Source organism: Quercus lobata, chromosome 7, assembly GCF_001633185.2.
Source record: "Quercus lobata isolate SW786 chromosome 7, ValleyOak3.0 Primary Assembly, whole genome shotgun sequence".
Taxonomy (NCBI): Eukaryota; Viridiplantae; Streptophyta; class Magnoliopsida; order Fagales; family Fagaceae; genus Quercus; species Quercus lobata.
In genome coordinates this window covers 25,227,207-25,249,652 of record NC_044910.1, presented here as the reverse complement: position 1 = coordinate 25,249,652, position 22,446 = coordinate 25,227,207, and the positions used below count along the sequence as shown (strand labels likewise).

At 33.2% G+C, this 22,446-nt stretch overlaps 1 protein-coding gene across 1 annotated transcript; it reads right to left on the bottom strand.

The window, feature by feature from the left end:
* Positions 1-8,035: 8,035 nt before the first annotated feature.
* LOC115952488 (fatty acyl-CoA reductase 2) lies at positions 8,036-11,259 on the bottom strand. Its single transcript, XM_031069669.1, has 9 exons — positions 10,634-11,259; positions 10,423-10,526; positions 10,142-10,341; positions 9,941-10,041; positions 9,598-9,802; positions 9,301-9,462; positions 9,140-9,221; positions 8,518-8,915; positions 8,036-8,368 (listed from the first exon to the last, which is right to left on the bottom strand). The coding sequence occupies exons 1-9, from the start codon at positions 11,022-11,024 to the stop codon at positions 8,203-8,205; spliced, it is 1,809 nt and encodes a 602-aa protein (XP_030925529.1). The 5' UTR covers positions 11,025-11,259; the 3' UTR covers positions 8,036-8,202.
* Positions 11,260-22,446: the final 11,187 nt, after the last annotated feature.

Here is a 22,446-nt window from a genome sequence, read left to right as displayed (position 1 = left end):
TTTTAATTCTGTTTTTTTTTTAAATTGATCAATTAAAATGGATTTAAGGTGTCATTTATTATTATTTTATGCTGACTTGGCATTTATTAAATAATAAATAATTTTTTATTATTATTTTATTCGCCACATCAGCATTTACTGTGTCAACAGTACACTCCGTTTGCCACGTCAGCTTTTTCTGTTAGTTGAGTGACGGAAAGGACTAAAATAACAAGCGTTAATTGGATTAAGGACTAAAAGTGGTAAAATAGAAATGTAGGGACCAAAATAGAAATGACCCCAAAATATAGGGACGAAAAGAGCATTTACGCCTTAGTTTTATTGGTTGTATGTTGAAAGTAAAAAAATGAGATATAACATGAATTTTAAAATAATGTGTTAAAATAAATAAAGTAGTTTTTAAAAATGTAAAATAAGTTTTTTATTTATTTATTTATTTATTTATTTTTTAAGATATCCATAAGCTAATGATTATTACTATCCAACCGTGTTTATAAAAGTTGAAACAAAAGTGTTGTTTTAAACTTCACCAAAAAAAAAAAAAAAAAAAAAAAAAAAAACACTATACGCTAAACGTAAGGGCCTGTTTGGTTTGGTGCTAACTCAATTTTTACATCTTAACACTCAAATCTCATTACTCAAACTCATTACCCAATTCTCGTATCTTTGACTCAAAATTTTTCCATAACTCTACTGGTAGTGCATTTGGCTAGAAATTCTCAGTGGTATTTCAATTCAAAAACTCAATGTTAAGTAAAGTTGTGGGACCCACAAAATTCAATGCTTAGAAAAATGCACAACGACTATTGTAAGTACTCTCTCCACTTCACATCTTCGTCTCCTTAAACAAAACTCAATCCCCTTCACATCTTCATCTCTTTAAACAAAACCCAACGGCTACAACTAGAAGATAAAAGAAGAATGCAAGGTGAAAAAAAAAGTTTTGACCTTAAAATATAAATCTAGAAAATGAAGCCAAAAGATCTCAGTTTTAAGGATTTGGTATTGATATTTGAAGCTCTAATCTCATGTCATAGACCCAGTAAATAGCACAAACATCACAAACCTAGAAAATACCCAAAAAAAAAAACTAAAATAATCTAGTTTGAAAATCAAAGCCAAAAATACCCAAAAAAGACTATAACAACCCATCAAGAAAAAAATCGCTATGAAGAGAGGAGGAAAAAAAGAAAGAAAGAGAGAAAAAAAAGAAGAAGCTGTGAAGAAACAAAGAAAGAAAGAGAAAAGAAGAATGGCGCTGGGTGAAAAAGAAAAAAAAAAAAAAAAAAAAAAAAGAAAGAGAAAACAAGGCGTGTGACCTAAAAAGAAGAAAAGAAGAAAAAAAAAAAAAAGAGAAAAGAAAGAAAAGAAGAAAGAGAACTGACATGACAAGACTTTAGATGGGTCCCACCATTCATTTTTTGTAGATCTTAGCTATTTTGGATTATAGGTGATGAGAACTGAGTTATATAAGTTAGTTTTCACCCAATCCAAACACCCTAATTGATTTGTGGCTCTAAAAGAGAAAGAGCCAAGGAGGTGTCATGTGCGACAAAGATGGTAGTAAGGTGCAATACTATTTGGTTGTTTGAGTGGTCTCCAGCTACACGTTGGCAAGTCACCTTTGGATCATATATATATAGGAGAATGTTAACAAGCACCGGAGGGTGCTTGTTAAGGTTTGCCAATGTGGGTCCCACATAAATAAAAAATTGAGTAAATTAGGGAAAAAGCATGACATGACTTGTAAGAAAAAATTGGACAGATTTGCCCTCTTAATGTGTGAAGATGATAAAATTAAGATAGACGGACTCGTCCAAAAAGCCTTCCATAGGCAATGGTATCGAGATAATGGATGATCAAAACATAAGGACAAGGCGACGGATTAATACATTGGATGGAGAATATACAAGACGGATGCATCCTCCATAGTGGACGGATTCTAGCTATACGGATACAAGGGGGACGGATATCAAGGCCACGCGACACTTATGTGGCTTAAGTAGTCTCCAAGGAACCTTAAATGGAAATGTCTTGCACCCTACGATTAACCCTAGTCAATGGAATCCTTATATGGGAAGAATCCTGCAAAATATGTACATTTATGAGGATTTTCCCCACAAGGAAATTTCTTCTTAGTCAAGAAACGAAGGTCTATTCTACACTACTATAAAAATCCAAAACCCTCGAAAACAATACGCATAATTTACCCCAATTCTAGCACTCTAGAGTTGTGAACATTCTCTAACTTAACCTTCGAAAGGTATTTGGTCGATATTACACTGGTACTCTTTGTAAGGTTTTCTTCTTCTTTGTTGTGCAGGTTTTGTCTAGAGTACGTGAGGACTGTGCAACTTACTGATAATTTTTAGCATCATCAATGTGGGACACGGCTGGCATTGGTAGGGGGCATTTTTTTTTCTTTGGACAAAATTGCCCTCTTAACTCATTTCCCTCCCTTTCACTTTTTATTTCCTACAAAATCTTATTTTACCAATATTTTACTATCCACTTTCTTTCACTTTACCAATATCAAACTAAATTTCTTCCCCTTTACCAATATCAAAGAGAAGATCAAGAGATGAAGAAATATCAATAAAGGATTGAGGAATAATTAAACAAGGTAGCATTATTGTATTTTATTTGATTCATAGTTATTTTTAAAAAATAGGTTAAAATTAATATGTTGTTAATTTTCATTTTTGATACATGTATATTGTAGCACTAATGGATGGGGATGTAGTTGCAAAAGATTGCTTTGACTTAAATGAACCACTTCATGAAGGTATTATAATTTAATTTTATTTGTGATTTACATTTCATTTATCATAGAATATCTTTAAACTCTTATTTTTATATAGCACCAAAATTAATATGAAGTTACTTTTTATTTCTAATACATGTATTATAGTATCAATGGATGGGAATGTAGTTGCAAGTGAGAGTCACTACTTTACTCCAAAATATTGTTTTGACTTAAATGAACCCCTTCAAGAAGGTATTATTATTTTATTTTTTTTATAAATTTACATTTCATTTATCATATAATATGATGTTTATATTTTAAACTATTGTTTTAATATAGCACCAATGGATGACAATGTAAATGCAAATGAGGCTCATCAATTTGTTCCAATGGGTTGTTTTAACTTAAATGAATTGTCTCAAGAAGGTATTATTATTTTCATTTTATTTGTAATATATAATTCATATATCAAATAATATGATGTTGATTGTTTTTTTAATTTTTGTTTTAATATAGCACAAGTTGATGATGATTTGATTGCAAGTGAAGTTCATGGAAGTGTTTCAAAGAATTAATTGTGTTGAATTAAATGAGCTTCCAAATGACGGAAAAAATAATAATACTTATGAAGATGAAATAATTGATTGGAATGAATGTCCAATAGATAAAATGGGAGTTATTGAAGAACATGAAGATATAAAATCAATAGAAAATGAGTTTGAGCCTTTTGTTCGTCAATGTTTTCCTAATGAACAAAAAGCTTTCATTTTCTATAAAAATTATGCAAATCGATATGGTTTTCTAATTTGAAAAGGTCATACTGAGAAAAAAAAAGGAGAAATAGTAAGATGTGATTTCTTTGTCATCGACAAGGTAAACAACCATTAAAAATAGTGGATCCATCTAAGGAGCAATGAAATAGGAAGTCTTTAATATGTGGATGTAAAGCTCATTTTAGTATCATTTTGTGAAAGTCATTTGATATTTTTTCTCGAGAATGGCATGTCACTAAGTTTGTTGTAGACCACAATCATGATTTGTTCTCCCCTTCGGAAGTGCAATTTCTTTTAGCCAATCAACTTATCACTATAGATGATGAAAAACACATTTTCTTATTGAAAGAAGCTGGGCTTTCAATTAGAGAGGTAATGCGTGTTATGGAACTTGAAAGGTATTTGAAACATGGGCAACTTCCATTTTTTCAAAGGAATATTCGTAATCATTATGTGAAAATGAGGAGGAAGAATGCAAAGAATGATGCCATGGATCTTCTATAATTTTGCAAAGTTGCTAAAAAAGAGAACTCTAGATTCCAATATGCATTTACAACCGATGAAGAAAATAGATTGGAGCATATTTTTCGGTCACCTACTAATTGTTTTGATTGGTACCAAAAATATGGAGATGTGGTTGTTTTTTATACTACTTATAAGGTGAATGTTTATGATATGCCTTTTGATATTTTTGTTGTTGTCAATAATCATGGAAAGAAAATTCTCTTTGGTTGTGCACTTCTTCGAAATGAAACAACAAGTGCCTTTCAGTGGTTAATAAAGGTACATTCTTTGTCTTATAAATTTGTACAATTATTTTTTAAATTCTATTTGATTAATTAGTAGAATAATAACGTACATCCTTTGAAATATTTTCATGCTTTAGTAAATTTGTATTTGATTAGTAGACTTTTGCATGCTTAATGAGGAATCAACCCAAGGCTATTTTGACGGATCAAGATCCATGGACTATAGAGGCAATATCAAAAGAATTGCTAGCTACAAAGCATGCCTTTTTTATATATATGGCATATTACCGCTAAATTTAGCGGTTGATTTACATCAATTCTACGTAATTAATATTCAAATTAGTGCATGGACTTTTATAAGTTATACAAGTTAGAGTCATGTGAAGATTTTGACAATCAATGGCTTTAAGTTATGACAAAATATGACATGCTCTTTAACAAACATGTAATTGGTTTATATCAAATCAAGCACTTTTGGGTATCATGTTACTTTCGTGGGCTTTTTTTTGGGTGGAATGACAACAACTGGAAGATCAGAAAATATAAATGCATTTATTAAATGATTTGTTAGTTCTCACACAAATTTTATCCAACTCATCAAACAAGTAAATCATTATTTACCATTGATTTCTTTTGTTGTATAATTTTTTTTGTTTGTTTGTTAATATATGTAGTCTTCATGTGTCATACAAAAGTTTTTAATTTATTTTACTATTTTTAATTTTAGGTTGATCTTGCCATTGAAGATATTGAACAAACACGATCACATGATACAATGTTGGAGACATATAGAGGTTCTTCTTTAAGATCAATGTCACCGTTAGAAGACTAAGCACATATATTCGATGCTTTAAGAAAATGGTATTGAATTTGTGCTACAATATTATAAAGATGAAACTAGTCAAAGACACAAAGTATTATGGGATGGTAAGATGACATATTGTAGTTGCAAGAATTTTGAATTTTGGGGTATACTTTGTTGTCATGTACTTATTGTATTCCTTGATAAAGATTGTTACCAAATTCCATCCTTGTATTTACCACCACGTTGGTGTCGTGAAACATCATTAAGTGAAAAGAAATTGCTAGTGGTGGATGATAAAAATTTAGTGAACAAGGAAAATATGATTGATGCTAATATTAATGATATGATTGATGGAGATTGCTTCATTAATTGTCCTCCGCTGTCAAAGGCAAAAGGTTGCCCGAAGCAAAAACGAATAAAAGGTGGAAGAGAATTAGGAAAGAAAAAGAAGTCTTGTGGCCTTTGTAAGCATGTTGGCCATAACATCTTAACATGTCCAGAGAAAGATAATTGTACTTCCTCAAATGGTGTAGAAAAAAGAAAAAAATGTACTTCAAGTGAAATTGGATTGAATCCAATATTTTCTTTGAAATGTTAGGCATAAACTCTTGAGCTTGTAAAAGAAAAAAATTATGACATTATTGTGTTTGTTAATTTTGACAATATTATGTCATTGGACAATATTAATTTTGACAATATAATGCCTTTGTTAATTTTGAGCTTCTCTTGTTTTTTTTGGTTTTTTTTTTTTTTTTTTGGTTTTACATTTCTATTTTGACAATATTATGCTAGTGAATATTCACATTATCATTTTCAATATTATGTCATTGTACTAAAACACTTCTTTCTACCTTTTTTTTTTATTTATTTTTATTTTTATAATGAATTTACTTAAATTTTTATAAGGGATTCAATAAATACTAATTTAAATTAAATATTCTTGAAGAAATTTAAATCATGCTTAAATTGTCCATTTATAAGGGATTCAAACCTAAACTCTAATCCATGCTAATATTACATTGTTCGTCCCTAATATTTATCTACCAGTGGTTTAGTCCCTAAAGTATTAAGTGAATGTTATTAGTCTTTAAAGTATCAACTTTGAAAACTTAATGTATTTGTTATTGTTTTAACTTTCTTTTTTGGTGTACCTATAGCATAAAAAATTCAATCAAAATTAATATTTTTCTTCGGGTTGAGGAGTATTTTCAATTCTACCCACCATAGTCAGGTTGAAAAAAGATCTAACCCAACCTAGCCCACAAGATCAGGTTGGAATTAAAAAAAAAAAATTAATTAATTGAGCATTCAAACAATACCAATACAAACAACACCGATACAAATAAGAATAAATTTATAACCTAATAAGCTTGAGCCTTCTACCAAACTAACACAAACTATTTTATTAGTGCTTCAAAGTTAGTAGGATATCATATAGCTCTATCCTAACTCGGTTGATAAACAAAAGAATAAATAATAAAATTATATAATACTTTTTAAAAATATATATTAAATATAGGTGGGTCGGGTTAGGCAAATTTACTGACTCACCAACCTCTAAAATTGACCCAAACTGATAGGTTAGGTTGAATTGGATCAGTTTTGGTGGATCGACGACTTGGTTGTACACCCCTAGCCTCTTATAGTAGAATAAATAAAGGGTAAAGAGTTGAAAAGGAAAATTTAAGATTTGAGTTTCCTCTTGTGAATTTATGTTCTCTTATCCTTCCTTATTTGTTTGGTTACAAATCTTCATTAATGGTAGATAAAAAAATATTAATGTCACTAGTAGATCTAGATGAGATCCAATAACAACTTATTGCCTAAACTTTATTATGAAAATATTTTGTAAATAGCACAATTTTTTTTTCTAAATAAAAATATCACTAATTTAAAAAGTTTGGAGATACAATAAAAGACAAAATTTAGCTAAAAACTGATTATAACTTAAAGTTACAACTTTACTCAATAAAATAAACATTATTACATATTTTGAAAATCTAATTGTTGAATTGCATGTGCTATATGCTCTTAATATACACGCCAAATTTTGTATCAATCAAATATTATTTATTATATGATCTATAAGCTTATATATTATGCATAATGTTTTTTAAGGAAATAAAATGCATATATTATACATAATTTTAAACCACAAAAACTTGGAATTTAAAAAATTTATTGATGACATAGTTATTGATCTTTAATTTTCTAGAAATTTTGCAAGCATGAAAGATATAAGAAGAAGATGTAATCTAATGATGGATTTGTCAAAATTCACCTCCAATAAAAAGATATTACAACAAATTTTGTAGTCTAAGGTTACAACTAATTTTGTAGTTAAATTTTGTCCTACAATAAAATGTGACAATATTTTCACAATATTTTTTGTTCTTACTTGTGGTCAATCCTAATCTAATATTTTGTTAATTTATTTAATTTTGTTTTCACATATGAAAGATTTGAAACTCAACTATTTGGAAAATTTTGTGATAATTTGTTGTATTGTAATACAATTTGTAATTTTTATTTTGTAAAATTCCTTCCATGATAAACACGTATCCCATCAGGCCATTGAAAGTTTTGTTGTGTCATAAATCACATCTCATCTCATTAGCAGCAAGAATCAAGTTATTGAGAGTTTTTCCTCATTTTCACCAATTTTAGTTAGTGTTTAGAAACAACCAAATTTTCACCTATTACTTTCAGATCATTCTCCATCACATGTACCATTGAGTGGATCAGGACTTAAATCCGAATGATACATAACGTTAGGGGTATGGATGAAAATTTTAAAACTTTTAAGGGATAAAGTCAAAATTAATTACTCTAAAATTTAAGGGTGTAAATTGCAATTTAGTCAAGAATAAATATATAGACAGATACCAAAAAAAACAAAAACAAAAACAAAAACAGACGTATATTAATGACCCAAATAATACATAATGCATGCAGAATTACAGAACTGGAAAAAGAAACCGGCATTGATTATATATAGAAGCTTAAATATAAATAAGTACACCAAGAAGTTAAGGCAATCTAAAGGAAGAAACTGAAGTGACATTGTCTTTAAACCAACTGGTTTCAGGACTTGACTTGTGATTACATGTATAACAAGATGAGTGGTGTTTAGCTACACATTCCTCTTCCCTTCATGACATGCCTCCATAGACCTGGAATATGGACATTCGTGATATAATCTCTCCAATCTATGCCGCACACATCAAACCCAAATTTTTTCTTCTCTTCTTCGGACATGCTTTCCATCAATCTTTGAGTATTGCTATTATCAAACCTGTTTCGCAGTTGTTATATAGTTAGAAGTGTACTAAACCATTTTTTTTTTTCCACATGATATGTGCTCCTTGACTTTCTAGTTAAAAATGTGTTTGATTGACTTTAATGTCATGTAAAAGTCACAGTGCGCTATCACTAGTTACTTACCTTCCACCATAGAATGTGTATGGCTCGTATATGTTTGCTAGGTACTTCGCTTGTTCTACTGATTTTCTGCAGATAGTTTCGAGTTTCTGAGACAATTTCCCTTTTGAAGGGGGTATAGTTGTCAACCCACTTCGCCGAATAGCATCTCCCCATAGGTGAGTGGAGAATTCTTCCATGGAACTAAATAGCTTCATAGATGGAACTTTGATTGGCCTACCCTTTGAGTCCATGCACGGAGATGAATTGTAGTATTCATAAAGCAGTTTCGCCAGGTCATTGAAAACTAGTGGATTTACAACAGATGAAGCAATCTGGTATACATTGATGTCTGGTTTTTGGGCCACTCCATGCTTTGCTATGGCTGCCAGGGTTGCATTAACAACCATGTCTGCTGGGACCTGCAAGCATTCATGTCAAGGGAACAACTTGTTAATGACCATAATTACTAGTTACATGAAATGAATTGAACTCGTAAACTTTATGCTTCACACGTCTGTTAACCTCTTTTCCCTGACTATAATGAACCAGGCAGCCGAGCCAAAATCACAACAAATTCATATCTTCTAGTTTAATAATACAACCATTCACATTTTCCCAAAAAAGATACAAAATCTTTACTTACTACATCGAGTACTCCATTTGGGTCAACTAAGAAACCTGTGAGCTGCCCTTTTCCATAGTATAACACTATAGGATCCATCATCCTGTGAGATAGCTTGTATCAGAGCCAATTACTTTTTGCATTCTATAGGTAAATACAGATTCTGAATAGGAGATAAGTACCTATTTCCTTCCATCCATCCAGGGAATGGCTCTTTGCAAGTGCTCTCAATTACGCTAGGTCGAATAATAACAACTGGTATTTCTCCTCTCAATTTGTCGATCATCATTTCTCCCATAGCCTTTGTGAACACATAAGTATCTTGCCATCCATATCTTTTGGCCCTGATAAATTAACAACTATCTTCATATTAGAAATCCAAAAAGTGAAGTATTAATTTTGCACTAAATTTATTTCTCTTTCCTCCTTAGAAAAAGAAAAAGTACTAAAGAGCAAAGAAGAGAGAAGTAACTCATCACCTTTCTAGACCCAACTCTTTCAGCTTTTGAGCCACTGACTTGACTTCAGAAGCTTCCATGAAATCTGAAGCCAACTTTATTTCACCTTCGATGTCCAATGCAGGGAAGGGTCTTGATGAAATTTCTGAAAGTTCCCTTGCTATAGTATCACCAACACTGAATGGCCTTTCCATAATTTGTCCTTGTCTTTGACCATTAACATAAGCTGTATATGAAGAAATGAATATATGCTTAACACAAAATAAGATATGTGCTCCAAATAGACCCTTAAAAATCATTCTAGTCCCATATATGCCTTTCATTTTTTTTTTCTTTTTTTATTTGGCTGAATATTTTAACTTACCTGTTGATACTTGCAAGAAGAGCTTTAGTTTCTTGCACTTCTTTGCAAAGCCCATCAGGTGGCAAGGTCCTCTTGTGTTGATATCTATAGCAACGTCATATCTGCATGCAGTACCATGATTTAAAATTTCTATAATAACATAAATTGAAAAATTACAAGGTTACTGATAAACATGAACTTCTAATAAAGAAAGGTCATAACCTTTCATCAAACGCTGTATTAGCTGCAGAATTTACAATTACGTCGACTTCTTTTGCAATAAAATCTGCTGAATCTTCATCGAAGCCAAGATTAGATTCACAGATATTCCCAACCACAGGAACTATCTTGCTCAACATGAAGGATTGGTAGGATTTTCCGTGGGTTTGTCGGAGACACTTGAAAAGCTCAGCATTTATGATCTGAAACACAACAAAATGAAATTTATCAAATTGATCATTAAAAAAATGAACCTTTATCAGAGGGCATTATAAAGAACGTACTTCACTTTTCAATCTTTGCACTGCTGATTCCTTGTTTTTTGCCTTTATCAAAAGAAAAATTTTACCAACATCGGGCTCTGTCCTTAAAATCTTCTCAATAAGAACTGATTTTTTTGAACAGAAGAAAACACATGTTATTATCAATCGATGACCAAAAAAAACTTAATACGCATAAACAAATTTCATGGAAAATGCCTTAAAACATATATACCTTTAGCTAGAAATCCAGTTCCGCCAGTGATAAGAAACCCCTTCCCTCTAAGAAATTTGACAATTCCAATACCATCATGCATCTCTACCAAAGAGGTGGTTGGTCCTCCATATGGCATCAAATCCTTCACTGCAATCTCAGTCTGGCTATTCCCATTTGGGGACAAAATCAAGCTACCTGCATCTCTCAAAGCTGCACTATGATCCGTGCTCACTAATGCAGCTCTCTCGGTAAAAACCGAAGAAATCCCACTAGGCTTTACCAGATTACCGCTCTCTTGGCAATACACCACACTCTTCCTCCTCAAGAAGCACCGGTCACGCTTTTCGGGTATTCTTAAGAGTTTAATCGGTGCAACTGAGGAAGAATTGAGGAACAAAGCCTCCATCATTTTCCAAGAAATGTGGAATATTTGCAGAGGAAACAAAAAAAGAAAAGAAAAAAGAAAGGGTAAGAAACTAGAAGTTGTGCTGTTTAAAATGGTTGGCTTAAAACCTTAGCTAAACACTTCCTGACTAAAAAGACAAGCAAGTAAACTAACAAAGCTTTATAAGAGAAGAGATGGTGTTTTGTTTGGTTTTAAAGAGAGCAAGAGAGGGGTGTGAGAGAGAAAGAGAGGTGGGGCCGATTTAAGGGAGAAGGAGATGAGGGTTAGGTAAATTTGGATACTCATTTTGTAAAACGATTTTCTATAATGGCATGGCTCTCTTTTTGCCACCCCCTTTACACTTCTCACCAACGGCTAAGATGGTGGGAAACTCTCTTTCTTCCACCTCTTTAATTTACTTCTTTTTTCTTTTTCTTTTTCTTTTTTTTTTAATTTACTTCTTTAGTAAATATGCATTTTTGCTTTTTTTGTGTGCGCTAAAACTTTTGGTGGAAAAAATTTGGGGAGAAAGAGTGTGAGTGTGACACATATAGATTGTTTATTATTTATTTTTTATTTTTTTTATTTGGGAGAGTCCATGAGTGTTACGTGGATATTTGCACTAGGTATTTTCGGACTAAGTTAGCTTCCCATTTGCTTCGCAAAACGATGATCAAATGATATTAAAGGCAAAAAGTAGAGTCTAGCTGAATTGAATAGAGTGTGATATTATTACTCAAACTGGGGTTACCCATGTCAATTTTTTTTTTTTTTTTTTTTTTTTTTTTTTTTTTTTGAAAATTACCCATGTCAAAAATTGGAACATGGCTCAAATCCAAATTTTGATTAATTTTATTTTGATCCTATAATTTTTTTTTTTCATTGAGCATGAAATTAATTAATCCTTTTTGTTTTCTAAACTAATTAACACTATATATTTCAAAAGAACAGAGATCATTTGATTACAAAGGCTAATGGTATCACGAATGAGATTCAGATCAGGCTTTTTCTAGGTTTTTTTATTTTTTATTTTTTTTATTATTTATTTATTTATTTTAAAACTCATATGTGTGTGTATATATATATATATATATATATATAGAAAATATATATTTAGAAAAATAAAAAAAAATTCAATTAAATTCTAAATTGAAATCTAATTTTACGATACATGTCTCATCTAATTTTTAAATTTTTGTGTTAAGCCAATTATTAGGTGAAAAAGTCAAAAGAGTCTAAGTTCAATTAGATTTTAAATTGGAATTTAATTAAAGTCTAATTTTTCATCATGTGTCTCATCTAGTCTAAACTTTTAAATTTTTGTGCCAAGTAAGTTAATTTAGTGTAAAAATTAGATTTCAATTAGGAGTTTGGCTTACCTCCAATACTTTTTTAATTGGAAGTATCCTTTTGTTTTAAATACACATTGGCAAGTGGTAGTGAGTTTTTATCTCTAACTTTTATTTAGTTAGTGTGTGATGTGACAGTTTTTCATTAAAACAAAAATAGATTCCAGTTAAAAAAGTATTGAAGGTAAGCTAAACCCTTCAATTAGATCTTATTTTTGTGCCACGTTTCCCATCTAATCTAATTTTTTTAAATTTTTGTCCCAAATGAGTTAATTTAGTGTAGAAAACAAAAGGTCCAATATAAATAACCTAGGTAATAATATATATATATATATATATATATATATATATAAATTTGTGTAGGGACATGTTTTTGCAGCTCAAGCCCAAGATGTATGGGATCTTGGACCAATGAGTTCAGTACAATAAATTTGTAGAGAGTGGGTCAAAGAGCTAGGCTTTAGTGAATGGGATAACAGTTATAATGAGTTTCTAAGACAATCAAACAGAAACGAACCAAGTTTGTACAAGAAAGTTTGTCCTCGGCACAATCTGAGGAGCTCTGTTCTAGTATATATTGGATCTAGTATATATTGGATGATAATGGTTACAGGAGTTGTTGAGATTGCTACAGTACTTTCTCTTTCCCTTTTCCTCCTCCTGATCTCTGGGGACTCTACTCTTATTTATACTACAAATCTTCCTTCATCTCTACCCTACACGTGGATAGTTGATGGTTTATGCTGATACTTGTCCCATCAGCCCCCTCTGGAAGTCTTCTGGGATGATTGTAAGGCTGCAATAATACTGTGCAGAGGTCACTTTCTCATTAATGTGGCCAGGGAGTTAGCTGGAGTGCATTCAGCTTTTCTCAAGATATTTTGTGATTCTTTTCTATCTTTTGTTCTTGCAATGCTTATCCATATTTCCAGAATTTCATGGATTGCACCTCTTGATGGCAGACATTCTTTATGGACCTCGGCCTTGGCTAGCCGAGGACGAATTCATCCACGACGCAAACTCCTAAGCCATTATGTTCAATATTGTCTTCCTTATCCACAGCATTAGTTTCCTTGGCTATACTTACCCATCCTCGGATGGCCCCTTATCCTCGGCTTGGGCCTTAAGCCCAAAACCCAATTGTATGATCTGGGCCCATGACCCCACAATAGCCTCTCAAAACTCTGTTTTTTTTCTCTCATCCGAGGAAAAAGGTGGGGTTTTGAATTCTTAAGAGTTAATTTTGCTTTGATTCTTTGATTTACACCCGGGGGAGTGCCGTTTCATGCGCCCCATATTTGTACTATAAATTGCTCCATTTAGAGCTACCAATCTGAGGAGTTGGTTATAATTTTGGGTCTGTCTTGACACTTATAGAAAGATGTCATGTGTGTTAATTTTCCCAAAGCATGTGGTCCGAGGACTCATGCATGGCTAAGGTTCTGCTTAACACTTAGCAGGAGGTCCGAGGGACCCAACATACCCAAGGTTCTTCTTAGTAGGAGGTCTGAGGGACCCGACATAGCTAAGGCTCTTCTTAGCAGGAGGTCTGAAGGACCCGACATAGTTAAGGCTCTGTATAATGCTTAGTAGGAGATCCAAAGGGATCCGACATAGCTGAGGCTCTTCTTAGCAGAAGGTCTGAGGGACCCGATATAGTTAAGGTTCTTCTTAGCAGGAGGTCTAAGGGACCCAACATAGCTAAGGCTCTATATAACGCTTAACAGGAGATTCGAGGGACCTAACATAGCTAAGGTTCTTCTTTGTAGGAGCTCTGAGGGACCCGACATAGCTAAGGTTCTTCTTAGCAAGAGGTCTGAGGGACCCAACATAGCTAAGGCTCTATATAATGCTTAGCAGGAGATCCAAGGGGATCCGACATAGCTAAGGTTCTTCTTAGCAAGAGGTCTGAGAGACCCGACATAACTAAGGTTCTTCTTAGCAGGAGGTCTGAGGGACCCGACATAGCTAAGGCTCTGTATAACGCTTAGTAGGAGATCCGAGGGGATCCGACATAGCTAAGGTTCTTCTTAGCAGGAGGTCTGAGGGACCCGACATAGCTAAGGCGCTTCTTAGCAGGAGGTTTGAGGGACCCGACATAGTTAAGGTTCTTCTTAGTAAGAGGTCTGAGGGACCTGACGTAGCTAAGGCTCTGTATAACGCTTAGTAGGAGATCCAAGGGGATCTAACATAGCTAAGGTTCTTCTTAGCAGGAGGTCTGAGGGACCCAACATAGCTAAGGGTCTGTATAACGCTTAGTAGGAGATTCGAGGGAATCCGACATCACTAAGGTTCTTCTTAGCAGGAGGTCTGAGGGATCCGACATAGCTAAGGCTCTTCTTAGCAAGAGGTTTGAGGGACTCGACATAGCTAAGGTTCTTCTCAGCAGGGGGTCTGAGGGACTCGACATAGCTAAGGCTCTTCTTAGCAGGAGGTCTGAGGGACCCGACATAGCTAAGGTTCTTCTTAGCAGGAGGTCTGAGGGACTCGACATAGCTAAGGCTCTGTATAATGCTTAGCAGGAGATCCGAGGGACCCGACATAGCTAAGGTTCTTCTTAGCAAGAGGTCTGAGGAACCCGACATAGCTAAGGTTCTGTATAACGCTTAGCAGGAGATCAAAGGGGATTCGACATAGCTAAGGTTCTTCTTAGCAGGAGGTCTGAGGGACCCGACATAACTAAGGTTCTTCTTTGAAGTAACTAGTTTCCCCATAGGTTTGAGTCTGAAGACCACGCAAGACCTTGGTTCTGTCTAGTACTTATATTCTTCTTTGAAGTAACTAGTTTCCTTATAGGTTTGAGTCTGAGGACCATGCAAGATCTTGGTTCTGTCTAGTACTTATATTCTTCTTTGAAGTAACTAGTTTCCTTATAGGTTTGAGTCTGAGGACCATGCAAGACCTTGGTTCTGTCTAGTACTTAGATTCTTCTTGAAGTAGCTAATTTTCCCATAGGTTTGAGTCCGAGGACCATGCAAGATCTTGATTCTGTCTAGTACTTATATTCTTCTTTGAAGTAACTAGTTTCCCCATAGGTTTGATTTCAAGGACCATACAAGATCTTGGTTCTGTCTAGTACCTATATTCTTCTTTGAAGTAACTAGTTTCCCCATAAGTTTGAGTCCGAGGACCATGCAAGACCTTGGTTCTGTCTAGTACTTAGGTTCTTCTTGGAGTAGTTAGTTTCCCCATAAGTTTGAGTCTGAGGACCATGCAAGACCTTGGTTCTATCTAGTACTTATATTCTTTTTTGAAGTAACTAGTTTCCCCATAGGTTTGAGTCTGAGAATCATGCAAAACCTTGGTTCTGTCTAGTACTTAGGTTCTTCTTTGAGTAGCTAGTTTCTCCATAGGTTTGAGTCCGAGGACCATGCAAGACCTTGGTTCTGTCTAGTACTTAGGTTCTTCTTTGAAGTAACTAGTTTCCCCATAGGTTTGAGTCTGAGGGCCATGCAAGACTTTGGTTCTATTTGGTACTTATATTCTTCTTTGAAGTAACTAGTTTCCCCATAGGTTTGAGTCTGAGAACCGTGCAAGACCTTGGTTCTGTCTAGTACTTAGGTTCTTCTTTGAGTAGCTAGTTTCCCTATAGGTTTGAGTCCGAGGACCATGCAAGACTTTGGTTCTATTTGGTACTTATATTCTTCTTTGAAGTAACTAGTTTCCCCATAGGTTTGAGTCTGAGAACCGTGCAAGACCTTGGTTCTGTCTAGTACTTAGGTTCTTCTTTGAGTAGCTAGTTTCCCTATAGGTTTGAGTCCGAGGACCATGCAAGACTTTGGTTCTATTTGGTACTTATATTCTTCTTTGAAGTAACTAGTTTCCCCATAGGTTTGAGTCTGAGAACCGTGCAAGACCTTGGTTCTGTCTAGTACTTAGGTTCTTCTTTGAGTAGCTAGTTTCCCTATAGGTTTGAGTCCGAGGACCATGCAAGATCTTGGTTCTGTCTAGTACTTAGGTTCTTCTTTGAAGTAACTAGTTTTCCCATAGGTTTGAGTCTGAGGATCATACAAGACCTTGGTTCTGTCTAGCACTTAGTCATTTAGAAAGTCGTTAGTGTGCTTTAATTTCCCCAAAGTCTGAGGTCCGAGGACCCGACATAGCTAAGTTTCTGTTTAATCACTTCAAAAGATTCTGGTGCGTGTTAATTTCCCCAAAGCAGGAGGTTCGAGGACCCGACGTAGCTAAAGTTCTGTTTAACCGCTTCAAAAAATTCTGGTGCGTGTTAATTTCCTCAAAGCAGGAGGTCCGAGGACTCGACATAGCTAAGGTTCTGTTTAACCACTTTAAAAGGTTCTGGTTTGGCCCTCGGCTTCTTTCTCTTAAGGGAATTCAACGAACTGGGCTGTTAGACCCACGAGAATTAGCCCCTTGACAAGCGCACGGGGCACATACTTGACGTCAGAAGCCCCTAGAACTGCGCTCCGTTTAGCAATCCTTCCCGCGTAATCCGTACTTCGAAATGTAGACCTAAGCGGAAGCTGAGTTATGACAACGACGGTGTGTTCTTGGAAATAATAGGGAAGCTTTCGTGTAGCTTGCACCACTGCCAAAATGGTCTTTTCGAGAGACTTTTGCTGATAGGAGCTTGATCCCACCATGATTAACCGTTGCATTCGCTAACGCACAAGCTCTTCCCACAGACGGTGCCAATTGTAGGGACACGTTTTTGTAGCCCAAACCCAAGATGTATTGGATCTTGGACCAGTGAGCCCGGTACAATAAATTTGTAGAGAGTAGGTCAAAGAGTTAGGCTTTAGTGAATGAGATAACAGTTATAATAAGTTTCCAAGACAATCAAACAGAAACAAACCAAGTTTGTACAAGAAAGTTTGTCCTCGGCACAATCTGAGAAGCTCTGTTCTAGTATATATTTGATGATAATGGTTGTAGGAGTTGTTGAGATTACTACAGTACTTTCTCTTTACCTTTTCCTCCTCCTGATCTCTGGGGACTTTACTCTTATTTATACTACAAATCTTCCTTCATCTCTACCCTACACGTGGATAGTTGATGGTTTATGCTGATACTTGTCCCATCAGCCCCCTCTAAAAGTCTTCTGGGGTGGTTGTAAGGCTGCAATAATACTGTGCAGAGGTCACTTTCTCATTAATGTGGCTAGGGAGTTAGCTGGGGTGCATTCAATGCGGTGACAGCAGCTTTTTCCAAGATATTTTGTGATTCTTCTCTGTCTTTTGTTCCTGCAATGCTTATCCATATTTCCAAAATTTCATGGATCACACCTCTAGATGGCAGGCATCCTTTACGGACCTCGACCTTGGCTAGCCGAGGACGAATTCATCCTCGGCGCAAACTCCTAGGCCATTATATTCAATATTGTCTTCCTTATCCACAACATGGATTTCCTTGGCTATACTTGCCCATCCTCGGACGGCCCCTTATCCTCGGCTTGGGCCTTAAGCCCAAAACCTAATTGTATGATCTGGGCCCATGACCCCACAATATGATTAGAATCAAAATTAGGTTTTGCCTTTGTTAGTTTTTCATACAAATTAAATTGTTTAGATTATTGTTATTTTTTTCCTGGACTAATGAGTATATTTTTTATACAGTTTCTATTTAGATATTTTATGTATGAAGATCTTGAATGTAATAAATTGTAATTGAGCTAAATGATCTCATGCACCTATCCTCATTCAATTTAGGAGATACCATTGAGCCAATTTATTCTTTTATTTTGTGTTGTATTTAGTAGAATTTCACGAACAATGATAGTGAATTGATATTGTATATGTAATATTCAATAGTAATTTTCAAAATTATATACAGCAATGTAATGAGAAACTTGGTGTAACCAATATTATTAAAATTCTAAGGAAAAATCATTTTAGTATCTCCAATTGTCTTGGTCAAACTAATGTCCTATATATTTAATAACCTAAACTAGCATTAATAGCATCACTACAATTCATCATTCCTGTGCGTAAGCACATGTTACATACTAGTAAGAGTAATTGAAGGAACAAAAAATGCATTAGTCAACTATATAAATGCATAACATGTTTTTAGTAAAAATCTAAGGGGGCATTATTTAAATTTATATCCAAATTTATTTATTTTACCTAAATTATGATAGGAATGAAGGATTTTTGAAAAGTCAAGCCCCCTGTTGGCTTGACGCTCATAGAGTTTTGATAAGTGAGACAAATTGACAAATTACCTAAGTTTGGTTTATATATATTTATATATATATATATATATATATATATTTTTTTTTTACTCAAAAAAAGATTTATATATATATTTAGAAAGAAGATTTATATATATATATATATATATTTGTTGTTTAACCATGCATTTGACATTATATTAATTCTTATCACTAATTTTCTTTATTTTATGATCATTAGTCACATTCGTTTACCATTTAAAAAATATAAAATTACTGCTGTTGTGTCGATCCGGCCAAATTCACGCGATGCTGAAAATTCAACATGTTAATTTTGATTATTTCTCCTTCATTTTCCTTTCTAATTAGCATATGAATAAAAACTTGTTTTTCTTCCTCTCCATCTCTCTCTCTCTCTCTCCATTTTAATTAGCATATGAGTAGACAATTTTTTATTTTCTCTCCAACCTTTCATATACGTTGATATAACCGTTACAAAACTTAAAAGACTATTAATCTTCTACAATCATTCTCCTTCCTCATGCTGCGCATTCAGTTATCTTTGGTCATATTTTTTTTAGCTCTAACAATTCTTTTGTAGATCTAATACTTTTTCAGCTCAACTCAACGTAGGGATAAGCATATTTGTATAGCAAAGTCTTTTCAAATGACTACTCTTGGCTATAATGTTGCCATTGACCTGTAGTTTGTTTATCAGTCACAAATTCAATGTAAAGGACATAAGTATCACATAGTAGGGTAAGACTTAGCTCTAGTCTATATAAGATGTATATCATGTTTCTTTAGTCATGCACAACATATAAGATGTATAAGATGTATACATGTTTCTTTTATTTATTTAAGGGTAAATTTCACTAAATTACTTGAGGTTTGGGCTAATGCCAACTAGGTCTAAAATATTTCAAAACTGTTCAACTTGTTCCTTAAACACAAACAATGTTATAACAACATTCTCTCTCTCTCTCTCTCTCTCTCTCTCTCCAACCTACAAACACAGTGCTAATTACCTTTCTTTTTCTCAATGAATCTTATCAATGAAACTAATATAAATATTTCAACACTCAAACCTGCAAACACAGTGCTAATTGCCTTTCTTTTTCTCAATGAATTTTATCAACAATTTTATCAACGAAACTAATATAAATATAGTTGAAAGAATATTATTCAAATTAGTTTTAATAGTAGTTTAATCTTGAGTTGAGTGTCATTTTAATTTTTTTTTAATTTGGGTGCCAGGCATAATAACAGCCATTATAGAAGCCAAGATGATTATTTCACTTACCTAGGTAATATCACCTTATCATCACTATTGTTGATTGTTTCCGTGCGTTAGCATGGATTACATATTAGTATATATAAAATGAGAAACCATTACATATTTTAAAATTTCATGGCTTAAAAAATGTGCAAGTTGTAATTCTTACACCAAGTTTAATTTCAACTTTTATATATACATATAGCCAAGAGAGAATCCAATTAAATTCTAAATTGAAGTCTAATTTTGCATCACGTGTCTCATTTAATTTTTAAGTTTGTGTGTCAAGTGAATTATTAGGTGCAAAAGTCAAAGAGTCTAAATTCAATAATATTCTAAATTGAATTTTAATTGGGGTTAAATTTTATGCCATATATCCCATCTATTTTTAAATTTTTGTGGCAAGTAAATTATTGGGTGTAAAAATTGAATAATTTAGATCTAATTAAATTCTAAATCACACACACACACACACACACACACCATAGATTCTTACTAAATCTAAGGGTGAGAAAAACACCCTCTCATATCATTAATGTAGAGTATTAATTTCCCAAATTAGCTACTTTTACTCAAATTTCTCATATTTAGGGTCTGTTTGGTAATGTTGTTTTAGTAATATTGTTTAAGTGTTGTGAAAATACGTGTGTTGAAAAAGTGTTGTGGAAATATGTGTTGTGTTGTTTAAACAACACAACCAAATAGGCCCTTAATGCCTCACGGTAATTAATCATTTTCCCCTCTCCTCCCATACTGATTCGATGGTATAAATCCCTTCAATTTTCAAGTTAAAATTCGTGTATGGTCAAAGAAGCGAGCAGGGTTAGAAAATATTGAGTTTTGAAAATTTTTGGACACTGTTAATTTTAGTTTTTATTTAGTCTGTTCATTTTCTTTTTCTTAGTTTGGTGGATTTGAAATCTAACCAGCAAGCTACCCATGGCGCTACCAATACAATACAAAAAAAAAAAAAAAAAAAAAATGAAGATTAGATCTGGAACTAGAAGATCAAAATGAAAATGGACATATATGGTTTTGGGTTTTGACGAAGGATGTAAGAAAAGAAATAGAAATGGAGAAAAAAAAGGGGGGAGGGAAATTTATTTAGGTGGACTGGTAGAGGAGAATATTAATATAAAGAGAACATTGAAGTGGTGGGTCACTGCAAGATTCTTAGAAGCATCTAATACATTTTAACTAACAATAACAAAGAATGACTGATGACGAAAGGAGGAGGCTATCTTTCTTGAATTGGGCTCATAATTTCTTTTATGTTTTCTCCGGTATAAATCTTATCTCTTCAGTAGAAAGATGATTGTGAGGAAGAGCTAGATTGGGGTTGAAGTGAGATAAAGAAATCACTCATGTTCTACTGTAGTAAAAAATTGCTCATTGGCATTGCCACCACATCTATAAGGTTTCTAAACCGGAAGGTTTACAGGGATAAAATATGAGAGAGAACGTTGTAGTTAGAGGAACTAATGTGCGGGCAAATAACTCATTAATTTTTAGACAAAATATTGATGACATGACATTTGTTTGTTTTTCACCATTAGATGTAAATGAAGACCTACTATTAAAAAGATGTGTAATTTTTGTGAAGTTACACCAGGTGTAACTTGAACTCATATATATATATATATATATATATACACACACACACATATACTAGCCTCTAAGCACACGCGTTGTGCGTGCTCAGAGACTTTTCTATTTTTTGGGTAAAGGTTAATAATTTGTATCTATTATAATTTGGAAATATATCTTTTTATTTTTCAAACAAATAAATAGGATAAACTTTAGAGGTAAGTAGTAACTATTATTTCTTTTTTGAATGTGTGATATAAAGAAAAGTTTGGGACTTTCTCAAAAAAAAAAAAAAAAAAAAAAGTTTGGGTATGAAAAATAAGATGAATGTGAGGAGAAAGAACACTATATTTTAGGAGTTTTCTTAGTTTTTTATTTTTTAAATCAGAGTGTTTTAATTTTATTGGGATGAAAAAGGAAAAAAAAATGCTGAATTTTATGGAACAAAAAAATGAACGTAAAGGAAAAAAAATATTCTAAATTTTAGGAGTTTTTTTTTTTTTTTAATTCAAAATGAAATTTGTTATTTGACATTTATGACTTTATTTCTAAGGGAAGTTGCCCTTCATTAATGAGAGTATTTTTGAACCACATAAAAAGTCTAGTTCAAATAGGAGAATCCTCTTTTTTATATATATAAAATTGTTATTATTTTTAAATGTACCCATGTATATATAAAGGGTTACACACTAATCTAACAAAAGTTGGCCGAATGAGAAGAGAATTTTCTTTTTCCGTTTCTGAATGGGTTTGGGTTTCCTATCTTTTTAGCTCAGATAACAAAACTAGGCAAAAAGATAAGGGATTTTTCTTTCCGGGCTATGGGCTGGACTTGGTTTAAAGTCTACTACTGATTTTGTAGGCCCACATAGCTCTTTGAAGTTAAAATTAGAGGTTTGGTGTTCAATAAGCATGGTTGATCTCAAATTCTTGAAGAAGTACTTTGAATTAAATAATACCAGTATCAAAATTCAACAAGGGAGAGACAAATGTATAAAAATAACTATTTACTGCACATTTCATTTGTTAGTGGATAGTTATTTTTGTACACATGTCTCTCATTTATTAGACTTTGATACCGTTTACATGGTATTATTTGATGCA

Excerpts from the sequence above, each read along its gene's own strand:
- LOC115952488 (XM_031069669.1), bottom strand. The coding sequence starts at position 11,024 with ATGATGGAGGCTTTGTTCCTCAATTCTTCCTCAGTTGCACCGATTAAA. Across the intron at positions 10,042-10,141 it reads AATACAGCGTTTGATGAAAG|ATATGACGTTGCTATAGATA; the intron begins GTTATGACCTTT and ends TACTGCATGCAG. Across the intron at positions 9,803-9,940 it reads CTTCTTGCAAGTATCAACAG|CTTATGTTAATGGTCAAAGA; the intron begins GTAAGTTAAAAT and ends CTTCATATACAG.